This window comes from Takifugu flavidus, chromosome 3 (assembly GCF_003711565.1).
Source record: "Takifugu flavidus isolate HTHZ2018 chromosome 3, ASM371156v2, whole genome shotgun sequence".
Taxonomy (NCBI): domain Eukaryota; kingdom Metazoa; phylum Chordata; class Actinopteri; order Tetraodontiformes; family Tetraodontidae; genus Takifugu; species Takifugu flavidus.
Window position 1 is genome coordinate 2,335,001 of NC_079522.1, and position 22,858 is coordinate 2,357,858.

Sequence of the window (22,858 nt, forward strand, 5' to 3'; positions counted from 1 at the left end):
ACCTTTGCGTGTGGAACGACCCAACTAGTGAGCGCGCAGGTGGAGAGGTGAGCACGACGCGCGTCAGGGTTGAGATGGAGGAGCCCTCCGTGTGTTTCCGGACCGAGTCCTGTCGATTTCGTTGGCAAAAATGTAGATTTTGGTTCTTAAAATAACCGCGGTTGTTCCACTAGTCCTGACCTTTGGAGACAGTTTGACACGCGATTCCAGCTGAATGTTCGCGAGTGGGTATTTCAAAGAACTTGCCTTCAACTCTCCAGAGATCGTCTCGTCGTTATTTTTGGAACTCAGTTCGGACCCCCCCCCCCCCCCCCCCTCTCCGCCCTTCATAATACCAACAAGGCAACTCAATATCTGAGATGCCGTCAGTCACTCAGGTGAACGCGGACCTGGACGGCTCCTCTGGAGCTGTAATGTGGCGCTGTGGCCACTAGGGGACTCGTTCTCTCCAGGCACAGAGAATGCAGCAGAGGGGAGCTGGAGTCACGGAGTTGGGGGGGGTGGGGGGTGGGGGGGGGTGGTACCTGTCAACATGCTTCTGTGATTATAATCAGGCGCTCATGTGTTCTCGGTTTCACGCCAGCTGACTCTGAGGTTGAATCTGAAGCCTCGCTTGCTCTGAGTCACATGTGATGTTGTGGTTGGAGGTGGACCAGTGGGTCCAGGTCCCAGGTTCACATCCCGGGATGGCTGTGTTTATGGTTCCTGGCTCAAACCCGGGAGCGCCTGACCGAGTCAGCGGTCAGCGCCGCCGTCGACGCCTTCAATTCCCGATCTGCTGCTGCGACGCCAGCGAGCTGAAAGGGGGAAAGCGCGGGAGGCGGGTGGCGGCCGGGGCGGCCGAGGGCAGCGGCCACGACGGCCCTGCCCCCTCAGACCCTCGCCCTCCCGTTCCCGTCGTCCACGGAAACGATCAAACGGCACGTTGCGATGTTGCCAAAGGTAATTTGACGTTTGAGAGGAAATGAAAAAGAGGAACGCCGCTCGCCCGCGTCACTCACCGGCGTTTTTGTGTGGGTGAGGAACAGTTCACAGCAGACAAGGACAAACCCTGAAAAATGATACAAGGCTCCACAGAGCGCTGGGAGGGAGTGAAGTCTGCTAATCTGCGTTAACCGTCATTTGTTTCGCCAGGAGCGCAGTCGCAAGCGGTATCGCCTGCCTGACAGTTTCTGGGGGGGGGGGGGGATTCTGAGAACTGAACCTCGCCAGGTGTCTTTTTCTTCCTCCGCAGATGCAGGTAAACTCGAAGCCGACTGATGTTCGCAGCTGTGCCTTGCGCTGGAGGATTACGTTATCGTTAGCCTTCCTAGCAGGTTCCGTTTTTTTTTTTCGTGGCGTGTTTGTTTTAAGACCCCCACAAAAATAAGAAAAGGCAAGTCCGCCTCCAGGAAGTCCAAACCCGGGGCCTTAATTACGAGCTCAGAATCACCAGAGTGGACAATTACAGCGGGACCTCTACTTAAGAATTTAATTCGTTCTAGAAGTTACTTCGTAACCTCAAAATTACATAAGTAGAGACGCGTTTTCCATGTAAATGCCCTAATCCGTTCCAAGTCCCCAAAAATTCGGACATAATTTTTCTTATAAGTCATAAAAATGCATCAAAACATGTAACAAAGACATGTTACAATTAGATTACCGCACAATAAATGTAGGAATTCAGTGCAAGGCCTCTCCAGGAACAAAATGAACTTTATTACAGGCTAATCTTACATTAGCCGTCATTACTAGCAACGAACGTGAACGCTTGTGGTAACAACGCCATCTAATGGACAAACATACGAACACCCACAGTAAATAAAAGTGAAACGAAGGCGACGCTGGGATGCACACAAACTTGTACATATTGACGTCCCTCCTAGCCAATGGGATGACAGGAAGATGCTAGGCAATAGCCAATGGCAGAGCAGCTACAAGCCTGTTTGCGTTCGCTAAACTCCGCGAGCTGCGAGTAGCAGCGGTAGCGTATTTTGACCTTCGTATCCTGAAATTTCCTTAGTAACAAGAGGAAATATTTTCCCGTTGAGACGTTTTGTAACCTGAAAAATTCGCATGTAGAGACGTTCGTAAGTAGAGGTCCCACTGTATCAGGCACCGCTCTGAGATGCAGTCCACGGAGTCCTGCTAGCACCCACGCCGCTCGCTACCTGTCCTCTCTAATCCTGCGGCCGTCTTCCATCTTCTCCAGCGGCACCGCCCACCGGCCGGCTGGCTGACCGGCTGGCTGGTCGGCGGCGCCTGCAGGGAGAGTGTGACTGGTAGAGGTCGAAGCGGAGGGAGGGCAGCGAGGTGCGTGTACACGTGTAGCTTCCGTGGCGCGGTACGTGCTCCCCAGCAGGTCTGTGCGTCTGGGGCCGCACGGGGAGGCGGACTTGATGCATTGTGACAAATGAAAACGCGGTCTGATTTCGCACAACGCTGAGCCGCACGCCGGCATAATGAAGCGATCATGACTTTACCCTTGGTTCACTTTGGCCTCCGTCCGCTGCCTTTTCCTCTGCTCCGTCGCTCCACTCACTTATTTACTTGGCAAGCGTTTCCTCTTGCTACCTCTACCACTGCACAACTAGCGTCAAGGGTGGGTTGACGGATAAAACCCACCGCCACGGGGCACTGGTTTTACACGCAGCGGGACGCTGGCACTTTTTATTGATATTCAAGCCGCCACGGGCTCGGGGTAATAAGGCGCCCGCTTTCACGCCCAGACGGCGATCACCTTTACTGCCCATCACCTTGTCAGGGGCGTAAATACTGTTTGTCAGTGAAGAGGGCACGGAGGGGGGCGTGGCCTCTCTCTCATTATGCTTCCAACTCCTCCCATCGATGATGGATTTTACAGTTTTTCCGCTCTTACCTTCTGATTCTGAAATATAATTTCAGGTGTTTGGACACGTAGCTCTTTGCCGGCGGGCTCGGCGTGGGGGGAGGGGAGGGAAGGGGAGGGGGGGGGGAGCACCACCCCCCCGAGGCAGCTGCCCCTGCTTGCAGATTGGGTTTCAGCAGATATGACGAATGCCACATGTCTGAAACCAGCTGTGAGGACAGTGAGATGGGGACTCTGGATCGGGGTCACTGCGCTCGACCTCCATATTGGACCGTTCCCAATTTAGAGCTCAACACCGACCCAAACACCATTTCTTTTGCATGCCCTCCCCGTTGCCTCCTTTCAGCGCATTTTCATTTTTTCTTTGAAAGGCTGAGAGCAAAACCATTTGACTAAGTGAGGGAACGAGGAAATGGAAGCACGGCGAAGTGGAAGTGGCCGTCGGCTCCGCGCATTCATGTCACAGGGCTCTGTCAAATTATGCCACAACAGACGCGGCAAATGTGAAGGAACTGAATTTAAAGTATGACGGCTTTAGAAACGACGGGGGAGGGGCTGAGGAGCCGGAGTGGGAGGAGCCAACACACATCACAACACCCCAGAGGTGTTGATGCCATCGATCAGGACAACCGATCAAAGGCTCATTTACACTAGAAAAAAATGCAATTGGCTTCAACTTTGTCTTTGACCGGTTTTTTGAGTCCATACATTCTCCTTATGTACCAAAAAAAATCACAAAATCCACAGTCAAACAAAGCGTGGCGCCACCATCCAGGAACGGAGGAAATAATAGGGCCACACGAGGTTCAGGACATCAAAATTAGGCTTCCTACAGAAAACCTGATGCGTTCGTCTCTCTGGGCCTCATTATTTGATGCACTATCCAGTCGTGATGTGACCTTAAAAGACGTTTTAATGGCCGAATCCCTCAGCTCTTCACACCGACATTTAACACTGAGACACGCTCTGTAGCTGCAGCATCAAACCGAACCAAAGTGTCTTTGATTGAGGCTCTCACCGAGGGCTCTTACCCTACCTGCTGCGGCTAACACGGGGTTGCAGGATGTAGGGAGGGGCGCCCACATTGGCTGCCGAGCCTTGAATCTGCGAAGATCAACACTTGCTAACCGCTAACTGTTAGCTCGGCGTTAGCCCGCTGGCTTTGTGAGCATGAAGCTAAGTCATATATAAAACCAAACCAGAGGACAAAGGTGAGCAAGTTTTTAGCCGTGTGCCTGGCGCAGAGCAGAACATTCCATTAGAGTGTGCAGTGACGTGGCCAGATAGCAATTTCACGAATGAGGAATGCATTTAATAGCTGTGGATTTTTCATAATTTGGAAGTGTTTCCCCAATTTGTGCCGTCGTTCCCTCCGTCCGTGTTTCCGTACGACTCCGCGAACTACCACTTAGCATCTTTCTGACGATTCCTATTTGCTTGTGGTCCAAAATGACACGGCCGCGCGGCCGCGAGATTAGGAGGCAACCTTTAAATTCGGTGTAACCCCGGCGTTCTCGCTCGGCTCGATCTGCAATTATAGCCTGGTGCTTTGAAGAAGCCAGGCGGAACTAAAGTGACTTTTCATGTCCTGTATAATGACTGCCATTTGGAAGCAGACACGGAGAGAGAAAGGAAAAGAGACAAAGGGAGGGGCTAAAGGGAGGGGGGGGGGTACGTATAGCAGGCGGAAATGGCTTCGGTCACCTTTGAGTCCGACCCGCACAAACTAACCATTTCCCCACTTTTTCCAAATAAAAAAACTTGGAGCCGAGTCTCCAACTTCCCAAACGGACCATCAGCGGCAGCTTAGCGGCTTTACGGCAGATTACAAGCTGAAGTGCATCGGGGGGGGGGGGGGCGGCGCTGCTGTCAGAGGCCAGAGCACAGCACCGTCACCTGGGCTAGCAGCTGGCTATCTTTTACACTTCACTCGCTAATGAGGCCAGACAGTTGGAGCTGCGGTTGTAGCGCTGGCTGGATGCTGCGCGGCTAATCTATTATTTAGGCCCTCGTGGGGAGGCCGGTCTCAAGAATTTCATGCATGCATTTTGCAAAGCAAATAGTAGCCCGGGGGGATCCGGAGCGCCGCGTGGGAAAAAATGAGCGAGTATTAGACATTAATGTGTCTTACAGCGTTCCCACGTCGCGCTTAATTCAGCCCGGCTCAGAAGAGCGGAAATACCGGAATGTGGCCGGAGCAGAGGAGGTCGTTCATGGACGTTTAGCCGCCCGGTTGCTTTTTTGGGTTTGTGTTTGATAGAAAAACGCAGGTTGTGTTTGTGTCCCCAAAAACCACCGCCGGAGAAGAGCGGGGACGTCTTCCTGCTTTCATGTATATTTCAGGAACCTCCTCGGAGGGGTTTCGTCGCGTTGCATCACGCCATTAGAGATAGCGCTGCAAAGACGAGCGTTATTTATATTTAGTCGGCCAGAAAACTGCAGCGCTCATGACCTCGACCGTGTATTTATAGAATTATCGCAGTGTTTACGTTACTTTAGGGACCCGGGGTTGCTGGGGCAGACGGCATATTTCAGATTTATGCCAGAATTAGAAGCGCGCCGGTTATCGCACCATCAGCAACCGAGGCAACGCCACGCAACTTTCCATTGGGCGATTAAATATATTTGGACCTGAATGCGCGTGAATCCGCGGGGAGATGACTGGGCAACAGTTAAACATAGGGAGACGGTTTTAGCTCGGGCTTTCAAGCTAACGGCAACGGCTCAAGACGCCGCAAATAGTTCGCAGTCAGAGTTTGACCAAACGGGCAACGCGCGGCGAAACCTGCCCGGTCGAAAAGGCGTTGGGTTGCTTTCTGGGGCGTCCTCGTTGTGGCCCCGCCCCCCTCAAACGACCCTAAAATGAACCCTCGATCCGCTTTTCCTCACGATTTCCCTGCTCTTCCAGGAAAGTCCGGGTCGTAACTCGACCCGTCAAAGCTAATCTCCGGCCCACCTCCGCTTTGTCCTTGCAAGTGTTTTCTCGTCGATCTACCCCGAAGAAACATTCCAAGAGCGTTTGGGCACCGCCGTAATCGGACACCGCCGTGCCTTCGCTGTGTGTGAAAGGGAGAATTTGGGAGAGGAATCTGGAATGTTCGGGCATGGCCTTCTCGCTTTTCAGATTGGTGAAAGTTTGGAGTAGCGAGACGTAAAGTTACAACTAAGCCTGGGATCAGGTCCCGGGACATCGGAGGCTAACGTGGGGTTAGATATATATATAAGTAGATGACAGCAGCAGGCAGGTTTTACCGTCGATTAGAAAAATAAAACCGAGGACTCGGCTTTTACCGCAGCTTGTACGGCTACGACAGTGTTTGCTAGGCTACAAAGAGCAGGTTCCCATGTCAGCATCTGCGATGGACCTGAGGATCAGGACAGCAGATATTTCTAGGAAGGTCAAGCGTCCTTTCTTGCTGCGTCCGTCATAAATTACCGCAGGTTTACACACGTGTGGAAAATAGAGACGGCGTTCTGCTGTCAGAGCTTCATCCCATTAATTCCTTCCTGAATACTGTCAGCTCACCTGTGGCCAAATATTTACATTTCCAGTGGAATGGCTCAGTTTGAATCTCCTCCATATTTGATGTTTTGCTTCAGGGCCGCTAAAACTGTCAATTACTATAATTGAATAAGTGTCTACAAACGGAAGCTAATATGCATTGAAATAAAAGGGCCCCCGAGCTTTTAAACGCACCCCGTGGCTCCTCCCCCCTCTGTTGCCGTCCTGTGGAGATAAAAAAGGTGCAAAGGCCTTTTGGTGTTGCAGAGAAGTTCATTGGGTAGCCTTGAAAACACAATCCCCGAGCGTCCACCCGCCCTCTGCCGTCGTTTGGACCCCTTCCCGGCCGTCTATTGTGATAAGCTAAACACAAGGCAGCGAGAAGGACGCCCGGCGCCTGCTGCTCGCCATATTGTCTTCCCGCTCCTCCGTTTGGCCTGCCAGCCTGCAGAACAGATCACCGGGGAGTTAACCCTCGCCACCGCCACTTTTTTTCTGATTTCGCTATCGTGTGAATTCGAGTGCAACGAAGCCGCGGGGGGGGGAAATCGCATAAACGTTGCCAAATTACCGACAACTCCTCTGCTGTCCAACTGCAGAAATGTGCAGCCGCGGCGATAAAGCGCTCCGGCCGCTCGTGGCTCCAACAAGTGCAACCTTTCGACAGTAAAAGGGCACGCCGCCTTTTTGTCTTTAGCTAACACGTAAGCGGGGAGCTAAATAAAGAAGAGTGGAACGTTACGACATTGTCACAGTTTGTGACCTTTTTCCGGAGAGATGGGCCGTGTCAGAACGGGCCCGCGTCGTTTTCCACAGCGCGCCCGTCTTCCTGCCATCTGCAGGGACGGCGTGACGCCGCAGAGCCGGTGTCGTCCGTGACAGCACCAACGCGCCGAGACAAAAGCGGAGAACAGGAGAGACGGCGAGAGAGGAAACGCACATCATCCTTAAACTGCGTGTCTCCCCGTCCCGGCGGACTTCATTACCCGGCCGCCCAACCGGAATGTCCCGTTTGCTCTGGGAAAGGTGGAAAAAGCGTTTGCGGCTTCTCTCCCGTCTCCGCAGCGGCGTGAAATCCGGCCGAATGTATGTGGCACATTTGGATTTGTTGGCGGGCTGCTGACAGGAACGAAAGGCGTTTCCACTCCAGTTAAATTAACTGTAGAAACGAGACTAATGCCGTGATTCTCGCAGGCACAAACACCGGCGACACATCCGACCTCAGCGGAAGCCTGGAGGTAATTTTTGACTTCATTAAATCTGATGCTAAAAACCTACAGCATCCCAGCATAAAGCAACGCAGCGGGAGAGGTGATTATCCTGGAAAATTAGCTCACTCAGTTAAAGCTGTGTGGATGCAGATGCCGCCATTCAATGGGAAGCCTATTATTCCAAACGACCCTCATTAAAGCCGCAGTGAAATAAAGCGAGCCGTGGAAGCGCTGAAGTAAAGTCGACTGGCGGCGCGGGGAGGGCGGCGGCGCTGAGCCGCGCCGTCTTCATTAAGGGCCCTGACGTCAGGCGTGAATGCAGGAAGCGGCGGGGTCTGAAAGGGGAATTCTATCGCCGTTGATTTCTGCCTCTTACGGCAGCGGGAGGTTATTCCGTGTTTGTGCTCCCAGCTGGAAGAACCAACGAGACCTTTAGAGCTTAATGAGGGTGTTAACCTCGAGGACTCGCAGCTGATCTGTACCTGAATGTAAAGTTCTGCTCTATGTGCCGGGCCCGAGCACCCATGTGGAACCGCCCTCCGCACACACGTGCGCTCCCACGCCGGGCCGCTGGAGCGTCTCCAGGATTTGCATCCACTTTGCAGCGGCAGGACAAACAAAAGAATTTGCAAACCAAAGCGGCGGGTTCGGCCCGATCAACCGGCGCCGGGGGACTCGGCGGTTCCTCCGGCGGGCCGGATGGGCCGAGGAAAATGCGTGATTCCGCGGTTCCCTGTGGTCTGAGAAGACGGCAGGAATCCTGCATTAGCATCTCCCATCCTCCCTTTAATAAATCAGTGGCTGCAGGTGGAACCCCCCCCCCCCCCTTTACCAGACGGGCAAACAAAGGCGGCAAAAACAGCGGCACCTCTTATTGCTCGCCGATAACCTCTGACCGTATTTCTCGCGTGGCGTCCTGTAAGGCGTGATGGAACGCGCGCATTAAAATTCGATCTCCTGCATCAGTACTTCCGCCGCTGCTCGGGATGGCAACTATAAATTGCCCGCCATTATTTTCGATTAACCACTCTGACACCGCGGCCCCGTGACATTTCTCCCCATTCTTGCCCTCCGTCCCAGCAGCGCCGTATTTCCCGGCGCCGTCCCTCGTAGTCCACGATAACACAGAGCGGCGAGGCTCGGGACACGGGGCTACACGGGACCTTATTAATGGCATCGCCCCGATAACGGCAGTAATCTACGTCCTCGCTCGCTATCTCCATCTTCAGGCACATCCTTTCAGGGCCTGGAGAGGCGTCATAAGGGGCGGCGGCGTGACACTTTATCAGTGATGAATGGGGACGCCGGACTCCCACCCGCCAGGAATCCCCCGAATCCAGTTCAGATGTGGAGAAAACTATTTGGTTGGTGCCATCCCGGGAACCTTCTGGTGTCCCTGGCAAACACGAGAGCGACGGAAATAAAAGATGTCCTCATCTGTCTTGATTTAACGACCCCCTTTAGGCTCCGCTGATTCACTGAGGCTGACATTAAACTCACGGAGCTGCCACCGAGCTAAACCCGTTAGCCAAACATGAGTTCAAAAGGTCAAATGACTTAACCCGCTCAGCGAAAGACTCCCACCGCTAAGCTCTGCTTCTGACAGGTACAAATAGTTCCGTCTGTGCGGGGAGGCCTTGCTCTTAGTTTGTAATGAGCTTATCGGTAATCAATACCCCCCCCCCCTCCCCCGCTCATCCGCTGGTATGTCACACCGGGGTCGTGACCCAGGAGGCAGCCTTCAGACGGTGGAGTCAGCTGGGTCGGGGGCTGCTCCGTCACGCTTGGGCAGACAGGGAAGGCCCAGTTTCATGTAGGTGAGACACCCTGGAAGTGGGGGTGGGGGGTTGCTAGCACCCTCCGAGGTGCATCGCCAAAAGCTCCGCGCGGAACTTTCTCTCCCAGCGACTCTTCTAGCGTCCTGCTGAAACGGCCCATTTTTTCCACCGGTCTGTTTTCCTCCAGGGAGACGGGGCCCCGCCTCCTGGAGGGGGTCAGTACAGTTGACCTTTAACCCCGACGAGCTCTCGAGATCTTATGCAGCCGCGCCGGGTGGAACGGCGGGGGGAGATTGGGGCTGACGCCACGCTGCCAAGTCTGATTCCATTGAGATGCAAAGGCTCTTTGAGAGGTGCTGATCAAGGCTGCCGGATGCTCTTTTTTAAATCCCACTGCTGAGCCTTTGTACGCCCAACAGTCGCACCAGTCTGCTTAAATGGGTTTGTTTGTCTTTTCGGGAGAGATGCGAGTCAATGGCGCTGGCAGGACGCAGCGAGGCGTCGCTATTCTCCATAAAGATATAAACTGCGCACGGTGCCAAACACGTTGTATGTGCACCATTCAGGGTCTGCGGCGCTCTTTGCTAGCATTTAGCCTGATACGGAGCAGAACAAAGGGAGTGAATAGAATATCAGGGAATGGAAAAACAAGCGGGCCGTGTGCCAGACACCAGTCGGGCCTGAGAGCGGGATGAAGCTCGCCGTATCGATCGGGGCGTTATTCATTATTTGTTTTGGATGTAGAGAAAGTTCTTTCGAAAATGATTTGGCTGCGCTGTCCAGACTCTCAAATAAATGGTTTGACAGATATTCAATGATGCTGGAAAATGATGGTAAATGGCCCGATATTGATTTATTCCCAAATGCCCCACACCCCACACCCCCCACCCCCCCTCCAAGCACTCTCCCGAGTATTGGATTTTTGTCTGCCGCACGTTCACCGGTGAAAATGAGGATTTATTTTGTCCTGCTGCTTGACTGATGCTTATGAGAGAGCCCGGAGTCGGCGAGATGAATGAGACGGGGAAGCGTATACATCACAGCACGCTTGATGTCTCTGGTGACAGCGAGCAGCCTCGCCGGTGGCGATACGCGCGCGGGAGGACCCTCAAAATGCAAAAACGGCAGATTTGTTTGCTGCATTAGGAGTAATGGCGGAGGCCCCGCTGTCACTCACAGATGGCTCATCCTCCGAGAGGGGGGGGGGGAAGCAGAGTCACTGACTCGTGCTAATGTGTTGGCTTGGCGGAAGCCATTTTGCACAACCTCCGGAGGCGCTGCTCGTCACAGAGAGGCGTTGGCGCCGCCCCAGGCTAATGCTAGCATGCGATAGCCGAGCCGGAGCTTGTCAGGCTTGATGCCGATGACATTTGACGTCTGTCCGTGCCGTCGTTTGTCCTTTTGACCCAAAGGTCTCCGCACGGGACCTCGGGGCCCGTCTCTCCTCCCCCTGCTGCTCCACGTTCTGATTCGGCGCTCACTCGAACCCACGTGACCGGTGAAGCCCCGCCCCCTCTTTATTTGCAATCGAATCGGCACTGTGGCCGAGTCGATCTGGGATTGATTTGTTTCCACAGGGTGATTCATTTTAGCAATTTGTTTGAAGAGCGTTTCAGCATAATGACTCCCCCGAAGGTGGGAGGGAGGGAGGGAGGAGATGCCTCACAGGCCGGTGCTGACAGGCTGGCAGGAAGTGGCGAGGGGACGCCGCTGCCAGAGCGCCGCGTTGCCATTTGACAGCTCAAAGAAAGGGTCAAAGGGCGGCCGCGTCCACGGCCGAAACAAAGAACGCACCGAAAGGAAAACTGGAAGCGGAGCAGTTCACGTCGATGGTAGAACGCGTGGCGCTCGTTGTCCCTGAGACCCGCCGCTCGAGCACCGACGAGCGCGCTAGCGTCACCTCCGCCGCTCGCCGTGACTCAGCGCCGCTGTGACTCACCCCTCTACACAGGGTCGAGAGCCAAACCGCACAACCTGCAGATCACTGCGTCTCCCAGGGCTACAATCTTTTTAAATTTGGTGACTCAAAAGTAGCCTTGACCCCTGACCCCCCCTCATGAGGTAATTAAGCCCCTGCTTGTTTGTTTAGCTGTCAGCATGTGTGTCCTGCGTAAAACACCGGGGGGGCATATGTTCTTCCTGCCATAAAGCCACTGAAACAGTGGGAACTGAGTGGCGAGGAGGGGTCGATGGTGCGTGTGTGTGTGTGTGTGTGGTGTGTGTGTGTGTGTGTGTGTGTGTGTGTGCTCTAATTAGGCAGGCAGAAATGTACGAGCCTCGCTGGGCAGCAGCCAGCTGGGAGCATCTGGAGACGTCATTCATCCTCCTCCCGCTAGGCGCAGGCTTGTCCGCACATGCAAAATTAGCCCAGATATCTCTGGAACGGCGGCGTGATAAGAGAGCGGCGGGTCACGCGTGGCTATTTAGGTCCCACACAGTTTAAGCGTGGCGGTCTGAGGCCACTGCGGCGCTACTCCGCGGCTACCAGCCCTGGAATGTTCGAGACCTCCAGTTAGCCTGTTTGCGAGCGGAGGAGCATCAAAGCCGTCTCAAAGGACCAAAGGAATTTAGATTCAAAGCAGGGTCGATATCTAAAATAATCCTGGCGGCCTCCCCTGCCGTCACGCCGTCCTCTGTTTGTTTATATTACTCTGGCGTGAGCCGGCCACTTTGGCCGCTCGGAACTTTGACTGTTTCATTCTTTCGAACCCGGCGTTTGTGTATTTGCCAGCGGATTAAAACAGCGGCGTGCAAACAGCAGAACTCTCTCACGCTCAAACTGCGGCCGCCCGCTAACATTTACCGCCACGCTCGCGGCTGCACCGGGTCAGGACGCGACCCCCCGGACGCCACTTTTGCGGCCGCGTGCGTCGGCTTTGAACGGCGTTCCAAGTGGATTCTTTCATGTGTCTGAGGAGGTGTCAAACAGCGCCAGGGAAAAACGGCACAAACAGCCCGGCTTGGCAGCCGGAGTATTTCTCAGAGCTAGCTTGAATGCTGTTTCCCTCTCCTATTGATTATCTGGTTAGGCCCTGAAAAGAAACGGACAACACTCCGAGCTCTTTTCCTCCCCTAACCAACGCGCTGGGACGTCTGCGTTCCCCCTCATTTATCCCAATCCCCCTCTTCTCCTCCGTGTTTGCCTCCTCGCTTCCACTCCGAGGAAAAGCCAACCCACTTGCCGAGTTAGATCACAGGGACCCCAGCTGTTCAGTCAAGGGCCGCTTCTTTTATTAGCCGTCAGAGGGCTGACCCGGGAGGGCGGCGAGAGGCAGAGGGAGTGGGTGGTGAGAGGAGAGCACTGCAGCGGTGGGGGGCACATAGATCCCAGCTGTTGGTCCACAAGGGCTGCCCCCCCCCACACACACACACACACACAACAGGGATTAAGTAGCTCAGCGGGAACGCGAGCAGGGGCGAGACAACACCGACAGGAACGAGATGGAGGCCCGTCTCAGGGGGCGGCCGCGGTCGGGCGGACGAGCGAACTCCTGGCTGCTTTTTTGTTGGCCCAGGAAGCGTTGGGAACACCACTGGAATGCACGATGGGGGAAAAACGCGCAAATCTCCCTCACAAACCCAACGTCGCCTTCGCGTCTCAGGACTGTTTTACTAGTGAGTCAGTCGCCTCGCGGGACAAAGGACCCGGGCGGAAATTTATATTCCCGGCTATATAACGCAGTCGGCCCCTGCTATTCTTGGGATATTACTTCCATTAGGATTGCAGGGGTGGTTTTCTGCCCCCCCCCCCCCCTCCTGGGCTTCAGCTCCGACCACAGTGGAAACAGAACCACTCGACAGAAGTGGAAGCGAGCCTTCGCCGGGAGAGCCGCCGCCACACAGCGAGCACGCGGCGGCGACAACCTGGAAACTTCATTTATGGAAATGGAAACGTGCGGGTTTGGGAAGGTGCACGTGAGGAGCTGGGAAGCGCCGTCGCCTAAAGTCGCCTTTGTTCTCGGCACGCCTCAGTTGTATTTGCATATTTATGAGAAATGAGTGTCACAGTGATTAAGTTAAATGGAAGCCGGTTCTGCAGAGTGTGGATAATGGAATCATATAAAATGGGAAAGTCAAAGGACATTTTCTCAGAAAAATATCCCGCACGCTCCCCCGTGAGGGCTCACGTTTGGGCCGGTCTTGGTTCTGTTTGGTGGCAGCTCCCGGGGACGGAATGTGACGGGATCGGGAACGCCACGGAACGGCCCAGTCGAGGCCTTTTCACCAGACGCCGGAGAAACCTGGAGCCGATCCAATCCGAAGTGTTTGAGTCCGATGTCGGCCGGTGGCCCCAGACGGGTAATTAGAGTTCACACCGCCACCGGATTCTGAAACACAGTCATTATCCCGGCAGAAAATACGACCTTTCCAGGTCACGTCTTTTTGTTTGCGGCAGTAAAACGAGTTTATTTCTGCGCCGAGCCGCCACGATGGTCGCCTCAATCGGGCTTGCCAGCTTTTTATGGAGCGCCGAGCGATTCGGGTGTGTGTTGTGGGGGGGGGAATGAAAAAATTCCATAAAAAAGCAGCAGCGCGATTGGCTCCACGCGCAATAGCCGTCCGGGTGCGGCAGTTTTGGTGCGGAGCGCGTCCTCAAATTTCGGATCAGTTTATAGGCGAGTCCCTGTGATGGAGGGTCGCTTTCAGCGCCTAATTTCAGGAGCCCCTCCCGGGCCGGCCCAGAACAGAGGCACCGAGTCTTTACGGCCCCCTCAAGAGCCAATCAGACATCTTGCTGTGAAATATCAGTTTATACTGGCGCCCCTCGTGCACAATAGTCCCCGTGTGCGACTGGAAGTCGTGGAAGTCATCGCGTTGCTGTTCTGGTAGTTTGGGGGAGAGAGGGACGCAACAACCGGACCAGTTCCTGGACCGGGATGAAGGAGTGGAGCTGATGTGGGATCCCAACCAGCCGCACCGTCCCGCTGTTCCCTGGGTGACATCAGCCAACACCTCTGGTGGAATTCCAGGAGGCAACCTGAGACTCGTGACCGATCCCGGGTCTGGCAGTGGCGCGTGTCTCTGGGTTCCCGCTCCTCTTTTTAACCGTCGGGACCTGCTGGAAAGGGGGCGGGGCCATGGCGCCACGCCCCCGCAGCTGCGGCTCCATCCGGCGAGCGCCAGCTCTCCTCTGGCTTCTGCAGGAGGGAGCGCAAGATTAACGACGGCGCTAACTGCGTATTTATCATCAGGCTGTGGAGTAATGCGACACCTCTAATCTCCGTATATTTCATTGGGCTGTTATGGCACTCAGACGCGTGAGCGAGCGCACGCTGCGTCACTGGAAGTGCATTTGACTGTTAATCATATCTGCATAAGTGGGCGCACGAGAACGCGCCGGTAAAGGCGCCAAGCAGGTGGCAGGAATGCTAATGCTAGCCGCCGCAGTTCGTGGTCATGAGATGAAGCTGAAGCTCCTCCTTCACGGCCACATTAGGGCCACAATAGGGCTACAATGGGGCCACTTTAGGGCACTTTGGGGCCACTTGAGGGCCATATTGGGGCCACTTTAGGGCCAATTGGGGCCACTTTAGGGTCTCATTGGGGCCAATTGGGGCCACTTTAGGGCCACATTGGGGCCATATTATGGCCACTTAAGGCCACTTTAGGGCCACATCGGGGCCATATTAGGGCCACTTTAGGGCTACATTGGGGCCATATTATGGCCACTTGGGGCCACATTGGGGCACATTAGGGCCACTTTAGGGCCACATTGGGGCCACTTTAGAGCCACATTGGGGCCACTTTAGGGCCACATTGGGGGCACCTTAGGGCCACTTGAGGGCCACATTGGGGCCACTTTAGGGCCACATTGGGGCCATATTATGGCCACTTAAGGGCCACATTAGGGCCACATTGGGGCAACATGGGGCCACATTTGGGGCCACTTTAGGGCAACATTGGGGCCACTTTAGGGGCACGTTGGGGCCACACTGACCACTGATCTTTTCCTCCGATTCCCGGCTTATCGGACCCGTTTTCATCCCTCTCTTCATCCCTTTCTGCTGCCACCTTTTTCGGCGCTCAGCAGAAATCGAGACGGATGTCTCCCCGGCAGCGGTGGGCGATACGGATCAGCATCTGGTCTGACGTGACCCACTCCAGGTCACCCCTCGCACCGGCTCCACCACCGCCAGAGCTTCCAGAGCTGCAGAAGCAGCGCTGTTTCCCTCCTGTTATCTCAGAACGATCCAGTAATTTGACAAATGACTCTTGCGTTTGTTTTCCCTCTGAACATCAAATAATCAAGTCTGGTCAGGTACCAGGTACCGACACCATTCCCATGGCAACGTGAGTCCAGGTCTGGTTTGCCTGGGCGCTGGTGTCTGGTCCCGGTTCTGCAGGGGTGAGTAACGGGCAGATTTCCCACCTGTCATGTAAAAGATTCCTGCTTCATTTCCTCGCTGCTGCAGGAACCTTTTCCACCTCCATCGTGTCACAGGAGAATAACGGCACCGTGGCCAGAAAGACACCGACTCGCTCATGAAGCCTCGGTGTCATCGCAGCCCCGAGCGTCTCTGAGCGGACCCCCCCCCCCCACGCCACCGCCGCCGAGCTCATCCGAGTCCCCAGGAGGAGGGAGCGTTTATCTGTGGCAGTCAGCAGCTGGTGTCTGCCCCAAAGTCTCCCAAAGCCGCCAGCCAGCGTTGCCACTCCAGTTGATAGCCGTTTAGCAAACAAGTCAATCATGTGTGAGGCGACTGCCAGCAACTTCGCCAAAGTCCCCAGTGATCCCACCGAGGGGGGGGGAGGGGGGGGGGGGAGTCACGGCCTGCTGGGTCGTGGAAATCAGGTCAGATTTGTCATCAGCAAATTATCCGGGTCCGGAACGCCGTTGATTGAATTGTTTGTGATGACGAAAGATCCGGGACGTGCCCGAGTCCACGTCCGCGGGTGTTCTGCGGGGCCGGGGGGGGGGGGGGGGTGGCCAAAGGAGCTGGGCGCCCGGGCCGGTTCAGGGATCGCAAAGGCGCCTGCAGCCGCCCAGAGGGGGCGCTATAGCTAAGAGAGTCCCGTTTTGTTTCCCGTCTCAGAGGCGAGGCTGCAGAGCTCCAGGTGGACGTTCCAGGGCATCGGGAAAGTTCCGTACCTGGAATTAATCCTTTGTCGTTCGGCTAGGGGACATTTTCCAGTTTCGTGTGTGAAAAAAAAAAAAAAATCCTTTCAAAAGGCTTCAATCAGCTCACAGGGATGTTTTAACTTTGTAGTCGTTTTTGCTTTTATCATCAGTTTCCACCACTGTGAGTTCTGGACAGGGTTTTTGACAAAGTTGCCCAAAAATAGCAAGTGGAGCAACTGGAGCACGAAAACGGCACGAATCCGTCCGTGGCGGCGCGGAAGCCGCTCGCTTCCCGAGCTACAGATGTTTGCTTGATCCAGTTGTCAAAAGCAGTCAGCAGGGAGGGGAGTCAGAGGCAACCGGACTGAAGTCAGGAATAATTCAGGCCTGGAATCAAAGCGGCTCGCGGTTTTTGGCGGTGGGGGGGGGGGGGGGCGGGCGGGGGGGGGGGGGGGGGGGTCTCTGCGGTGCCCTCCTCTGCAAAAGTCTCCTAATGAAATGCTCAATTATGGCCTGTGAATGGGTAATTATGCAGCCTCTAATCCCCCGGCTCCTGGGCCCTATCTCATTCTGATGACACCCGGGCAGACGGGGGGGGGGGGGGGGGGGGGCACCGCCGGCACTCCACTTCCTGTCATCAGTGCCCCCTCCACGGCGGTTAAAGCTCAGGAACACCCAGGCAGTCAGTCAACAGCGACTCCCGGTGAGGCCGGCTGACAGCGCCGGAGACAGCGATGTCAGAATGACAGCGTCTTAATTATGTTTGTGAGCGTTCGGGGGCGGATTTTTGAGGGGGGGGGGAGCAGGAGCAGTGAATGCGATTTGTGTAACGTGGGCTTATGTGCAGGTTTTTCCAAGCTGGCAGTATCGGCAACACAGGCGGAGGAAGGGAAAATTCACTTCCAAATGTCAACCGCCGCGCTTGGCTCAACGGCGGCGTTGACGGACCGGCTTTGATTTCCTGCGCCGGCTTTTGTGCGGCGCTGATTTAAATTTCAATCTTCAAAACGAGCCCGCCGATAAGTGCCCATTTGTTGTGTTCCCGCCGCGCAGTAAAACGTCTCGTAGCGCCGCGGCCGGGCTGCTAACGCTAGCGACGCCAAACATTCGTCTCCGTGAAACGACAAAGGGGGAATTGTCGCCGTCGCCTCGGGGCGGCGCGCCGGCTCGCCGCGGCCGCACCAGCAGCCGCTGGAGAGAGCGAGAGCTTAATCTCTCGGCAACACCGACGCCGATCAAAGAGGCCTCGCTAAAATAGAGGTTAGCTAAAATATTAAGCACGCTTTTCCCCCCGAACCGCGCGTCGCAGAGCATCGGCGTCCCGACGAGGCCGCTCTTATCGGGACGCCGATGAAGCCGGAGACACAACACAATTTCACTTCTGTGTGTTCAGCAAAGACGTCTCGTATCTGCCATCATATTCGGGTCCCGCCGGCCTCCCCGTTGGGGCCGGCGGATTCTCATTCAGGAAGCTTTGATAAGCTCCTGCTTCGCCGCCGCCTCTCAGTCGTTGACTCAGACGGCTTATCGAACGCCGAGTCGCAGCCAAACACCGGTTCCAGCCGCCTTCGCGCAAAGACACGGGAAGGTTGTCGGTTTAAAGCCGAGCTTGTCCCCTCTCCGCATCCGAGTGGGCCGGCTAACATCCGTCGTTTAGCATTTATTAGCTCGCGTTAGCTCTCCAGCGGACCTTGAAACTCGAACAGATAAGGAATTTGCGTCGGGGCCAAATGTCAAGTGCCCTGCTGTAAATATTAGCATCATCTTTAGCACGCGCGGCTGACAGAAAACCCACCCACTGCTGCCTTCCTGCACAACAGTAATGTAGCATTACATTTTAGCTCGGGGAGGCAAATTAGCATTTAAATAATGGGAGGCACTTGGCGTTTTAATTATTTTGCTGCCCGATGAGTGGAGCATGTATGCTCCCAGCGCCTCCGAACATCCTTCACGTACGCCTAAGTAGCGCATTTACATAGCAAACGGCTTAGCTACAGCGCAAAAGCCGCGCCAATGTCGCCGAGGCAACGGTGGTCGAGGTGGTCGATTGTGCGCGCGCCGATAAGGGCTGTTGACTTGTGCCATTCGTGCTGATGCGATTTCGTGGTTAACGCGTCCCCGGGTCCTCTGCCGTGTTGGCGAGTGGCGTTCCGTGTGTTCAAGGCTGGGAACGCCCTTCTCTCTGTCGCCCTCGCCGCCTCCCACAAGCGAGATTATTCATCCTCCCACGGTGTGTGTGTGTGTGTGTGTGTGTGTGTGTGTGGGGGGGGGGTTGTTGGATCGGGACACTGCGCTTGTGTAGGAGTCGTGTTTTTACGCCGCATCTCCCAGATTCGATGCGGACGCCAGCTCACGTGTCTCCTCGTCCCCGTAGATCGTTACACCTTGAGACGCTCCGGCGTTCCCTCTCGGGTACGAACGGACTCGACGTGTCGGAGAAAAGTTGGCGGCGAGGCACATCCGCGCTCCTCCCTCCCTCTCGCCTCCGTCGCTCCTCCTCTCCACCCTACAGTGAGCACCCCCCCCCCCACCTCACAGTGCTCCCGTTTCCTACATCACAAAATGCAGCAGGTTTTTTTCCATCACGTTCCTCAAATGTTGGCAATCCGTTAGCGTTCCGCAACGAACAAGTGTCGCTAGCAACCTCCTAGCTAAGATTACCATCTGATCGCATTAAGGTGCGCGTAAATCTGCAGCAGAATAACCAGCAACACCCCAGAAAATATCACGCGTTCATCATCGATATCCCATCACGGAGAACTGGAATTCCATAAATAGCCCATCTTACATCTCACAACTCCGTATGAAGCTGTGTTTGGACAGCCGGAACCTTAATGTTCTGGAAAATACTGGAAACCACAGCCTAACGCCAGCGCAAGCTAATGCTAGCTAATGCTAGCTTGTTAACGTGTCACTGCTTCAGAATCATCTGGTTTGGAAAAGCTTTCCCAGCAATAAATGCTGACGTGCGAGGTCAAGCCCGAGTCAAGCACACGTGCAGCCGCCCCCACGGGGACCAGCGCCGCTAAACACCCAACAGCTAACGCCGCTATCTGCTGTACATTGGAAAGACATTAGCGCCGTCCATTAGAGCGCGGCAGAACGTCAGCAGGAGGTCCCGATGTGGCCACTCGGATGAAATTTGTTGTTGTGGTTATTTGCCCCTTTGCCCCCGGGGTGTACCCAATTGCGCCGTAACCTTGTGTGTGTTTGTGTTCGTTAGCGCTGTGTGTCGCCGCCGCTTTCAGGGAGCAGCACAACAGGGCGGCGGGATAATCAGTCACTGGACTGCAGGTCAGGGTCTCACACTGTGGGGACCATCCGCCTGAACCAGCAGCTGCTGGGAAACCAGAGAAGCAGCTGAAGGGAGAAACGTTAAGAAGAGCTAGCATGGATGCTAGCAAGCCGGTGCTCACTTCACAGACTGGAGTGGTCAAGGTCATGTCTGGGTGGGCCCAACTCTCAGGAGGATCCAACTTTGCTCGTCACAAACCCTCCACCACTCCTCTTTGACCTCTGCACTTCAAAGCGGAGCCGCTTCTAAGAGGTCGATGCCGCGCGGCGATGTGCTGCGGCTAGCATTTCAGCGGCGGCTGAGGGGAGTAAACATCGTACAGCGAGCCTGATTTGTGAGTGACGCGGGAAGGAGACGGAATCGTGACCGGCGGACGAGTGTCAGCGGAGCTAATCGGCTCACTGCTTGTTTGCGTAGGAAAAAACATGATGTAGCCGCAGACATCGGCCGCGGTTTGGCAACGTTTACTTGTCAGGGATCAGCGGGGGTTTCTGGGTGTGAATGTCAAACGTCTGAAAACACAGTTGACGCTTTTAGGGGCAAATAAGCAAAGCAAACGAGGCCCCTGTGATGTGGATTTGTCAGATTCTTTGATACGGACGCTGTGCTGCAGGGGCTAGCTTAGCTTTAGCTTCAGAAAGCGATGCTACGGAAGTAAAAGACAGGGCGGGGGGGGGGGCAGGGGTGAAGGATCGATGCTCAGAAAACACACAGGATTAGCCTACTTCATGCTAGCATCTCTGCTCATTTATCACTTGTTTATCCGGCGCGAGGCACAAACACAAGGATGAACCGATTCCTTCTGAGGTCGATGCTGCGTCAAAAGTCAAGCTAACTCTCCTCTAGCCAGCTGGTGGGGTAAGCTAGCGGCGCTGGCTCCTCCCCCAAATTCCTGATTGTTTGGAAGATACCGCCCACTTCGCCATTGCGGGAAAAGTTTCTGGTGAAGCTTCTGATTAGTCCATAAGTTTATCTGTGCATAAACTACCAGATACCCCCCCCCCCCTTAATAAAGCTGCTGAATAGAGACCAAACACAGAGGCTGAAATGAGAATAGAGAACACAAACACCCATGCTAACGATAAAGATCGCAGAGACAGAGAGAAAGAGGCGACAGCTCGCCAGCCTCCTCCTCCCCCCCCCCCCCCGCGCCCCCACGCTCCTTTTCTTTTTTTCTAATTAACACCGCGCGTGTTGTCAGGCTTTGTTTAATAATGCACGATCGCTATCAGCAGCAAACTCCTCTGAATGAAGCGCCGCTGAATGGGAACACAATAATACCACCAGGGGCTCAGGAAGAAAGACAAGATTGTTTTTCTTCTTTTCTTTCTGTTTTAATAAGTGTTCGGTGGGAAGCCGCCGAGCACGGCGCCGCGGCGACGGCGGCGAGCGTGACGCCTCCTTTTATTTCGACCGCCATTTATCGAGGAAAATGAGAATTTTGTGTAACTGTGCAGTAAATCTAAAGACTGCGGCCTCCTCTGCTGTAAATAAAGATTAAAATTAGCAACAAATGGGACAGATTTCACGAACTAAAGGTGTTGCTAGCAGTTGTAGCAGATTAGACGCGTACTTCCTGTTGACGGCGCGGCCTGGAGGTCGTTGCTCTGGTTGCACAACATACAGATAATGTGTGTGTGTGTGTGTGTGTTTGGAGGCAAAACAGAGGAACCTATGGGTTAGCTTCTCGGCATACACATTTTAGCGTTAGCATTGCTACACCCTGACTGCACCCGCCCACGAACATCATCGGAGGACGGCCCGCTGAACTGAAGAGTGATTCAGGTCGTTTTTAAGGGAGCAAAGAGCTAATTAAGCTGCCGGCAACATTGCGAGCTTGTTAGCTTCAGCAGGTTGAGACAAGCTACGGCTAAAAAAAATAAACGATACGAAAAATACGTCTCACGAAGGCATCAACGGTTTGTAAAATGACGGGATCTTCGAAGAAAATCCGGCAATCTGATCTCACGCCGCTGAAATGTCACGGTACCCAGAGCGGCTCCGCCTCCAGGGCTCACAACGGCAGAACAATGCTGACAGACAAGCTAGCAGGCTAACCAGCTGTACAGTATGTCACAAAGGCGCACGCGCACGCCGACGCACACTCGGGGTTGGATTAGCCAGGAGCTGTGTTATGAGGCGAAGACGACCGCAGAGCATCCATCACCGAGGATCAAGCTCCGACTTAAGCAAATGGATGACAAGGGATAGAGCCGTTCTGCGGCTAATACTAGCTCAGCGTATCCCATTGATTTTTCCGGTGGCCCTTTGATAACAGGCCGGAACGTGCACGCGACACTTTGTCTCGCAGATTTGTGGAAGTTCTCAGACGGCCCGGCGGTGGCGAAGTGGCCTCCCGCCGCCTTTAGCCCGATCCGCGCCGGAGTTTATCGCAAATTGACTTAAGCTCCCCGATTTAAGGGCGATGAAAGCGCCGCCAGCGTTCGGGAATATTTCCCGATTATTCCGACGTGCAACGGAGGGGAAACAGATCCCGTCGCTGATCTGAGGAAGACTCAAAACGCAGCGTGTTTAATTGGCGCTGTGGAGGCAGAATCTTATTAGCCCGCCCTTTCATGTGCCGCCTCTCCTCGCTCGCTCTAGCGCCCCCCCCCCCCCCCCCCTCGTGCACGTGTGCACTCGCCTTGTGTGAAGTGACTCTTCCATTTAGAGAAGTGTCAGAACGTACCCTGCGAGCACATCAGGCTTCCTCTCCTCTGTCAGCTGTGTGGGGGGGTGTCACAAATGTGCAGGGACAGATAAAACCAGAGGAAGCAAACAGCTTTGTTTCACTCACTTCCTCCCTCTCTCTCCCTCCATCCCTCCTTCCTCCCTCCCTCCTTCCTCCCTCTCCTCCTTCATCTAGGCTGTGAATACTCTGCATCTGAGAAATCGGACCAGACTGACTCACAGGGCTCTGTGAGCCAGTTCCACCGAGGCTGCCAAGGCATGCTGGTGCCAAGCTGTCCCACCATGCGCAGAGCCAGGCCCACGCCGCCGCCGCCGCCGCTGCTGCTGCTGCTGCTCGTCCTGGGTCTGCTCGGCCACCTCGCCGACGCTGAAAGTAAGTGGACTGTCCCTCCGCACAAGCATGCCGGAACCCCGGGGAACACCGACCCAACAGAACCTCTCTGGAACCGCACGCTACAAATTAGCATCACCTGTTGATGGCCAGCAGCACTGTT

The 22,858-nt window shown here is 54.9% G+C and overlaps 1 protein-coding gene across 50 annotated transcripts in view; it reads left to right on the forward strand.

Annotated features, from left to right (window-relative positions):
• The window catches only part of LOC130522885 (receptor-type tyrosine-protein phosphatase delta), a 185,191-nt gene that overhangs the window by 108,221 nt on the left and 54,112 nt on the right, over positions 1-22,858 (forward strand). For all 50 annotated transcript variants that reach the window (XM_057027696.1, XM_057027713.1, XM_057027703.1 and 47 more), the window contains one exon: positions 22,540-22,737. In XM_057027696.1, the coding sequence (XP_056883676.1) occupies positions 22,623-22,737 (115 nt within the window). In that variant the 5' untranslated portion in view covers positions 22,540-22,622. The remainder of the gene's footprint in view (positions 1-22,539; positions 22,738-22,858) is intronic.